We start from the raw sequence: 9,419 nt of genomic DNA on the forward strand, positions 1-9,419 counted from the left end.
ATATACGAATGTGAATCACATTATTGGCTGGACTATGGGATAAGATGGCATCGTTCTAATCCCATACGGGAGCAGCCAGTCACTTACTGACTAACACTGCAAAACAGAATTGTTAAAGTATTGTGACAGCCAGTGGGCTGGCCTTGTGTTTTGGTTTTTCTGTTACCTGTTTCTTGCAGGTAGGTGGAGCTGACCAAATTATAGATGCAGCACACCTAAGAAGGCCAGTCCCAATGTATAAAGACACCTTGACTCTCTCCGTCTGGCACCCATCAAGTTCATTTGAGGCTTCAGTTATGGCTGTTTTGTCCTTTAAATTGTGTTGAAGTTGCTTCACCTTATTTTCATTAAATATATCTTACAATGTTTAAAAGCCTGTGTGTGGTCTCCCACTTGCTTGTCACTTCCTTTGAGCCGGGTTGTGACAGTATTAATTGTAATTTCTGTGCGGAGAAAACTCTTAGGAGGCAAGAAACACAGACTCAAAGATTTTTACATGTACATGGGCGATGCCCCGACACGATCTCTGCACCAACGTGTGCACTGTGTGTGTGTCACAGAGGAATCGCGCGGGGCTCTCAGTACATCCTTTATTTATACTCAAACAACAACAGGCGTGGCATATATAGAATTCAATAACAACTCCTTAAAAGGAAAAACCGTTAGCTATCTGTTGAAACAGGAGGTAGCTGTTTTGCAACTTTGACTCAATTGAGCTTCATATGAACATCCTTGAATGCAAGGATGTTCATATGAAGCTCAATTGAGTCAAAGTTGCAGCTTTTCACAATAAAAGCCCCACGGAGTTCTTATCCATCACTTCTTTTAAACTGAAAGTACAGAAACTGTTACTGTCAGAGATTTTTTTATACAAGAAGGTAAAAGATTTTTACTATTTAAAAATCAAAGTAACAAAAGAATGAAAATAAATAAATGCTGGGCATGTACTTACACCTGGTTTAATACTGCAGGAAAGCGCAGCACCCACAGCCTCATCGAGCTCAGTGCGTCTGAACTCTGAGGTCCTGCTGGAGTCACAGTCAAACTTTGACAGACGTCAGAAATCTCTCAGATCAGGAAATAAATTACAGAAAAAAATTAAGACAAAAGAAAAAATACGGACGAGTTCAGCCTCTGAAACAAGAAGTGTTTCTGCTTTCATTCTGACGATGTCATCTCTGTGTATGAGCTGTTCACCTGTCCACAGCTGTCTGCCTACAGGGATACAAACAAAGTGAAGAAACTGTCAGTTATAAGAACCCAAACAAAAATACATTTAATCATTTATACATGTGCAGTTTTTTTGGTTGCAGAGTGTCCTTCAGTGACAAAAACTGATCATGACAATAAATTAGTTCTGATGAATTTAGAGGAAACCCTGGTTGGAATTTGAAAGTTTGAGCCGAGTTTTACCCGTCAGTGTCGATGTTTCATCTCCTCAACTTCAGGAGGAAGCGCTGAGCACTCTGCACCGTATTCTGAAACAAAGAAAAACCACAATAGGAACCGATTAAAGAAAAACCACAATAGGAACCGATTAACCGTCAGACCTGCCAACACTCCCAATCTTCCGATTTTAAGACCACCCCCATTTTCACCCCATTTCCCCATTTTCGAAACTCCTCAGATTTGTGTGTTTGTTTCCCAAGTTGCTGCTTACATTTTCAACTGAACTAGATCAGCCGATATGCAGACAATTTTCTTTTGTACCTATTAAATCTTAGACCATCAGGCTCCATGTTTTCTACTGTTTTCACTTTGTTCTGCACATATAGCATACAGTCAGGTCCATATATATTTGGCCACTGACACAAAAAAGAGTTTTTTTTTTGCCTGTTTACTGAAACATATTCCAATTATAGTTATATGACGAACATGGACATAATGTGGATACCCTCAGCTTTCATTTGAGCGTATCCACATTCAAATTGGATGATGGGTTTAGGAGTATCAGCTCCTCAACATGTGCCAACTTGTTTTTAAAATAAAAAGTAATTGGACAGTTGACTAAAAGGCTATTTCATGGGAAGGTGTGGGCAACTCCTTCATGTCATTATCAATTAAGCAGATAAAAGACCTGGAGTTTATTTGAGGTGCGGTGCTTGCATTTGGAAGATTTTTCTTGAGCAGAAAACATGCAGTCAAAGGAGCTCTCCATACACGTGAAACAAGCCATCTTTAAATTGTGAAAACAGAATAAAAACATTAGAGAATACAATATTAGGAGTGGCAAAATCTACAGTTTTGGTACATGCCGAGAAAGAAAAAAAGCACTGGTGAACAATGCAAAAAGACCTGGACATCCACGGAAGGCAACAGTGGTGGATGATTACAGAATCATTGAAGAGAAACCCCTTCACAACAGCCAACCACGTGAATAACACTCTCCAGGAGGTAAAAGTACGGATATCCAAGTCTACCATAAAGAGAAGACTGCATGAAAGTAAATACAGAGAGTTCAGTGCAGGGTGCAAGCGACTTGTAAGCCTCATGAATAGAAAGGTTAAACTGGACTTTGCAGAAAAACATCTAAAAAAGCCAGCACAGTTCAGGAAAAACATTCTTTGGACAGATGAGTTTAAGAAAAAGGTGGGGAGACGGTGCCGAACAGCTCATGATCCAAAGCATACTACATCATGCACACATTTTGCACAATTTCCTCCTGTAAAAGTCATATTTGTATATATTGGACCTATTTCTTATATTTTGTTCTAAAATATTGTATTATTTAATTTAGTTCAGCCTGTTACTGTTATTGTCTTGAAGTGGTTGCAACCAACATAATTTCCTTAGGGATGATTAAACTATTCTGATTCTGATTAAAACACAATGGAGGCAGTGTGATGGCTGCCAGTGGCACTGGGACACTAGTGTTTATTGATGATATGACACAGGACTGAAGCAGCTAAATGATTTCTGAGGTGTTCAGAGACAAACTGTCTGCTCAAATCCAGCTAAATGAAGTCCAGTTGATTGGACAGTGTTTCATAATACAGATGGACAATAACCCAAAAATACAGTCAAAATCCAGGAGTTTATTAAAGCAAAGTGGAAAATTCATGAATTACCAAGTCAGTTAGCTGATCTTAACCCAACCGAGCATTTCACTTCATGATGTCCATGACTTCAGGTTGTCAGTGCCAGCAATAAGTTTTCAACCAAGTTAGAAATGAATATTTTATTTTCACTTATTTAATTTGTCAGATTACGTCTGAGCCCCTGAAATGAAGGAATTGTGTTAAAAAATATTTATCGCCTTTTTATGCAATCTTTTTGTTCAACCCAACTTAAAGCTGAAAGTCTACACTTCAACTGGATCTGACTTGTTTCCTTTAAAATTAATTGTGGTAATGTACAGAACCACAAAAGCTGTGTCTGATTGGATGAAAGAGCTCTTATGAGGAGATCATTTAACCTGTTTTAAGTTTTTGTCATTCATGCATCTAAAATGATTTGATTTCATTTGAATTTGATAAAAAATAAAAGTATGTAATGCTCAAAAGTAAAAGAGTAAAATCTGATGAGACTGAAAAGTAAAACAAAAATAAAAACATAAATAAATAAAATAAAATAAAATAAATACCTCCATGAGCATGGCCACCGTCATTGGCCCCACCCCTCCTGGAACAGGTGTGATGTATCCTGCTCTCTGACTGGCAGAGGAGTAGTGAACGTCTCCAACCACTCGCTTACCGCTGGGCCTTGTCTCATCTGTAGCAGGGGTCAAAGGTCACAGAGTGAATCATTTTAAAGAATTACAGTTTTAAAGCTCAGAGCTAAACTTGGTCATTGGTTTATATTTTCCACTGCAGATCATTTTAGGATTGATTCACTCGCAGGATTGTTTCCACCCAGCTGGGGTTCCTGTGGAAACAATCCTGCTTCTGATTGGTTAAAAGAAAAGAAAAAAAAACAAGCTGCTGGCTGGAAAAAGGAAGTCAATAAGCGTAAGGGGATGCTGATACCGGGGACATGGTTAATTCCACAGTCAATGACCACGGCACCCTCCTTCACCCACTCTCCTCTCACCATCTCTGCTCTGCCGGCCCCCACCACTAGGATATCAGCCCGGCCCACCTGCAGACGCAAGAAGTGTTTGAGTGATGGAGGCAATCTGTTCTGTTTGATTTTAAAGGTGATTTTGTTTGAATTTTAACTTTTTAATTTTGCTTTTTAGGTTAGCTTTTATTCATTTCATGATTTATTTCGTATCTGCATGTTGTTACCTGCTCAGGTAGGTCAGGTGTCTTTGAGTGGCAGGTGGTCACAGTGGCATGGTTCCACAGCAGCAGGTCGTGCATCGGAGCGCCAACGATTTTACTGCGACCAATAACCACCGCATGCTTCCCCGCCACAAACACGCCTGCACAGGTACAGGAAGTCACAGGCAAAGGTGTTTACTGGAACTGTCAGTGATGATATTTGTATGTCTGATGAACAACAAACGCATGATTTCAGATTTACAATCATGTGGTTACAATTATGTGTCTGCAGCAGGTCTTTACACCTAACCACCGTTTATCCCCAGGAGACGCATCCGCCACTTTCAACGAATGACATAATGTTCACAGTGTTCCCAATGTTCTGAATGTTCTCGGTGTTGCCAATAGTCCCAGCTTTCTGAATGTTCTCAGAATTCCCAATGTTCCCAGTGTTTCTAGTGTGCTGAATGTTCTCAGTGTTCCCAGTGTTCTGAATGTTCTCAGTATTCCCAATGTTCCCAGTTTTCTGAATGTTCTCAGAATTCCCAATGTTCCCACTGTTCTAAATGTTCTCAGTGTTCCCAGCAGTCTGAATGTTCTCAGAATTCCCAATGTTCCCAGTGTTCCCAGTGTGCTGCTACCTGTCTGTCTGATGAGCTCCATGCAGGCGTTGGGGGTGCAGGGGATGAAGCAGTCATTCAGATCTCCTCGAGACAGTTTACCTGCATTAATGCAGCTCAGCCTGCACACACACACACACACACACACACACACACACACACACACACACACACACACACACAGTGTTAGTGATGAGTATTTGGTGATGAACACAGGAAGTGATGCGCTCACTGACCCATCTACGTCTTTTTGCGAGGACACAGCGTTGGTGACGAACTCAGTGTCAATGCAGTTTGCGGAGTCCAATGGCAGCTGCACGATCAGACCGTGTACGCACGCGTTCTCGTTCACAGACATGATGCTGTGCAGCACCTGCAGGGCGACAGAAAACAAGAACCAATCAGACCTTCGATCACGTCACGGAGAAAAGATGATGACGATGAAGATGATGCATGAAGACCTCGTCCTGCGTGGTTGTGTTCGGCAGCCGGATATGTTTGGCTTCAATTCCAACCTGCAGGAAACAAAGTGAAGCTGCATCAGCCCACTGTGTGCGTGTGTGTGTGTGTGTGCATGTGTGTGTACGGAAGGACCAGAGGTTATGGTTAGGTTGAGGCTGAGGTTTAAGCTGAGGGTTAAGGTTAGTGTTACGGCCCCTAGCCTTGGAAGAAGTGAGCCAGACTTCCTTCAAGCAAATTTGAGTGTGACAACACACTCAGACAATTGGCTGCCTGGGAACCTGTGGCTTGCACCTCCAGGGAAAGTCTATTGGACCAGCTGAGGGATGCTAGACCAATCAGTGACTGATTGGGCACACTTGCATCTTTAAAAGTAGGGATGGGTATCGTTTAGGTTTTATCCGATACCGGTGCCAAATCGGTACTTTTGAAACGGTGCCGGTGCTCAAACCGGTGCTTAAAGAATGGAGAACACAAAATTGGTCCAAAAACCTCTCATGTTCAGCTGTTTTTTGTAAAAAGATAACAATGTTAGCCTTTTCTGCAGCTATGGGGCATATATGGTATCACTCTTGGCTGGAAGCAGTGCTTAAACAATGGAAAAAACACAAACTTTGTCCAAAAACCTCTCATGTTTAACTGTTTTCCACTTTTTCTTTGGTCATTTTAGCCTTTTTAGCCAGGGTGAAGGGAGTATCTGCCATCAAACAAGAAGACAGCTGCATGTAGCTATGATGATGTTTGCTAGCTCACCTTACATGCATTAATGTAATAACGTGGTTAGCCTACTCAACGTAAATTAGCTACTCACGCAGAGAAGAACGGCTGCTGCCACCATCATCCGTCATCATTTCTGCTACACTGGCAGGGCTAGGGGCCAGGACTCTCCTCTTCGTGTTTTTGGGAGATGTTGCATAACAGGCAACCCACCGGCAGTAGATGTGCTCGGTGTGAGGTCTCGCGGCAAGCTATCAAATACGGCGCATTTCTGGGCTTTTAAAAAAAACGCTATGCGTCGCCAGGTGTTTCATCGGATTTGAGGTGTTACCTCCTTTGACAGTATCACAGCATCAGCTTAAAGCACTTGTTGCAGGCTGCTGAGTTTGCATCTTTTGCTATGAAGTACAGCCAGACTTTTGACCGCTTCGCCTTGGACATTTTTAATCTGTAGCTCTGCTCTAACAGAACTTACGTACCTGGCCCCGCCTACTATCCTCGGAAACGTAAAATGATTGGCTAGAATCTAAAGTGTATCACAGCTCAGGAAAAAAACGCACCGAAATAAAGCACCGAAATGTGCGCTGCTTTTCGGTCTGGTTACTACCGTTTATGTCAGAACCGGTGCCATCATGGCACCGGACACCGGTACCCATCCCTATTTAAAAGGCTGAAGAACATTCATTCTGGGTCTGCTGTTTTCAACTGAGTGTGCAGTCTGCGTGCTTCTGTCTGGTAACCTTGTTTGTAAATCCCTGTCTCGACTGAGATTCTCTTGAGTAATGTTAGTTGTGCTACAGCCCATGGGGCTAATTTTGATTTCTACTGGTTGAAGCTTTAAGCGAGGAAGTTGTTTTTGCCTCGGTTGTTTGTTTGTTTGTAGTAAATGCTGCTATTATTTTTCAGTTCTCTGAGTTTTTTTGTAATAAAACATTTTCGACTCCGATCTTCCCCGTGAGAATCTCATTTATGTTACCTCCCTTAACCCCTAGCAGAGATGGTTCGTAACAGTTAGGGTAAGCAACTAAGGAAAATATTGTCAATTACATGTCTTCACTAAGATAGGAAAACGAGTGTGTGTATGTTGGTCACCTCAGCTGCAGCCTTCAGTTTGGTGCTGATGTACAGGTTAGAGTCATCTCTGTCTCCCACCTGTGACACACACATACAGTTAAAAATAGCCATCCTGCAGGATCCTGCATCCTTCTCATTCTCTGACATGTTTGTTTCCTCCTGGAGGATCCTGAGCTGCTCCCGACTTATTTGCGGCTTTTTATTTCTACATCATTCGTGTTTTTAATTTTACTGACAGAACTTCTTTGATTTTTGGTCGCTCGTTTTTGTCCCCTCAGGTTAAACTGCTGTAAGATTTTGGAGGTTTGTCCCATTTTTCACAAACAGACTGAAAATGATGGCCACGCACTCAGCAGTCACAGGTGTTTCTAATGTTCTGTCATTTATATCATTGAGGTGCACACGTCACCTGGTCACTGCTCTGCCGTAAACAGAAACGAGATGGGAGGCAGTCACATGTTTGTGTGTTTGTGTGAGAGGACCAGGAGCTCCAGCCTGAGCTGGGAGTGGAGGTCAAAGTTCAGTTGACTGGTTTCATCTGGTCACAAACACTAAAACAAAGCTGCTTTTTGTTGACAGGTGACAACAGGTGTGCACAGGTAAACTGCAGAGAGCAGCCCCGGGTAAAGTCTAGTCTGAGTTATGATGGCGGAGCTCAGAGAACGACCTGATCAGGTCACTGTGAGGTTGTTAGAAAAAAATCGGTTTGAAGTATCGCTCCATCCAGAAGGGGGCGCTTCAGGCTCTCACCTGCAGGACCACCAGGCCCGGTCTGAACCCGGAGAACTGACTCGCCATCTTCTCCACCTCCTTCTTCAGTCTCTCCCTCACTATTCTGCACACACAGCCGCAGGGCTGGGGTCAAAGGTCAGACAGTTAACGGACTCAGAAGCCGTTCTGGTGGGTTGAGACTTACTTGGACGTTTTGTTCCCGGAGATGACAGTTGCTATGGAGTGCAGGCTTTGTTGGTAACCGGTGGCCCTGACACAGAGCGAGTGGGCGGCCAAGGACAACATGACTAAAAGAGAGAGCAAGAGAGAGAAAGAGCTTCAGCTGACTGAGGATAATCAATAAAATGGATGGAAAAATCTGGAAACATCTGGAAATGTGAGGGGTGATAGGCAAACCAAACTTTAGGGACTTTGATCAGCTGTGACTGTGATGCATAAAATTCACAAGTTCAGAAACATTCCTGAGAAAAAAGACCTGCAGACGTTTTTACAGTGTTTCATGTCTTTATCCTCTCTGAACGTTTATCCAGCTTAGAATGGATGTGACCCAACCGATACACACGAGCTCATGACATCAACATTAAACGTTCTCTTATTTCCTGTTAGGACGATAGCACTCAGAAAGGCCGACGACACAAAATAACCCAAGAGTGAAAAGAGCAAACTTAAAGTCAAACAAAATGCCAACCGGGGCCTCAGACGGACCCAAAGCAAGAGAAAGCTCTGATATCACGAGAGGCAGGAGCTCCAGGGCGGACAGGGTTAATAACTGCAGCCGTCTCCCACAAACTGTGAGCGTGTTTAACTGTTTCCCTTCATTGTAATCCTCATCATCATCAGCACAAAGTAAACAGAGACTGAAAAAGCAGAGATACACAGAGTGACAGTCTCTGAATCTGTGATGGCTTCAAAATGAAGAACCTTTACTTTTTCTGAACTTTAATGAAGTATAAAAAGCTTCATTAAAGGTTTGGAGGGTTGTTTAAAGTTCACCGTCAGCACTCGCAGCTGCTTTTCTAACCTCACAGTGAAGCTCACATGTTAATGATTACAGCCGCTCTGCAGAGAAGAATTGAACCGAGACTTGTGCAGCTTCACACAAACACACACTCCTCTGCAGCGCTGCCACGTTCACCTCCAGCAGCTTGAAGTTTTCCAAGATTCCCGAAACTTCAGGAAACTCTATGCGACTTCAAGAAAGCTGCTGAAAGCTGCACAAGCACAAAGAGAAGCTGAAAGAGCAGCAGCTTCATACCTGAGAGGCAGAGCAGAGGCAGTGACAAAAAGCTGCAGCAGATGTTTCCGTCTCTGTGGAGCTTCTGTCAAAGTAAGGAAGCCCAGCAGTGACAAAAATACTATGTGAGGAGGGAGAGAGGCAGCCACAGCGTCTGACAGGAGTTAATTATTGACTGAACGGGTATCGCTTATTGATCGATCAGACTGAGCTGGGTATGTGGACAGCTGCACACTTCTCCTTATCTCACCTCAGTCTACAGAAGCTATGCTCATGTAGGTCTTTACTTACCTGCGCTGAGTTACCTGTACATCTGTCCACATGCTCAGAGTGCACACTAGCTCAACTTGACTTTATGAGCAGGAGTCCACTGATCGTGTG

General features: G+C 43.0%; 1 protein-coding gene across 1 annotated transcript; it reads right to left on the reverse strand.

Moving 5' to 3' along the window:
* Nucleotides 1–781: 781 nt before the first annotated feature.
* On the reverse strand, nt 782–9,122 carry LOC308397030 (C-1-tetrahydrofolate synthase, cytoplasmic-like). The gene is made up of 12 exons (XM_080882755.1): nt 9,060–9,122; nt 7,989–8,091; nt 7,823–7,907; nt 7,091–7,150; nt 5,284–5,337; nt 5,059–5,195; nt 4,844–4,944; nt 4,227–4,363; nt 3,966–4,077; nt 3,584–3,711; nt 1,414–1,478; nt 782–1,215 (listed from the first exon to the last, which is right to left on the reverse strand). The coding sequence occupies exons 2-11, from the start codon at nt 8,087–8,089 to the stop codon at nt 1,431–1,433; spliced, it is 963 nt and encodes a 320-aa protein (XP_080738881.1). The 5' UTR covers nt 8,090–8,091; nt 9,060–9,122; the 3' UTR covers nt 782–1,215; nt 1,414–1,430.
* Between the last annotated feature and the right edge of the window lie 297 nt (nt 9,123–9,419).

This window comes from Rhamphochromis sp. 'chilingali' (assembly GCF_963969265.1).
Source record: "Rhamphochromis sp. 'chilingali' genome assembly, chromosome: 5".
NCBI lineage: Eukaryota > Metazoa > Chordata > Actinopteri > Cichliformes > Cichlidae > Rhamphochromis > Rhamphochromis sp. 'chilingali'.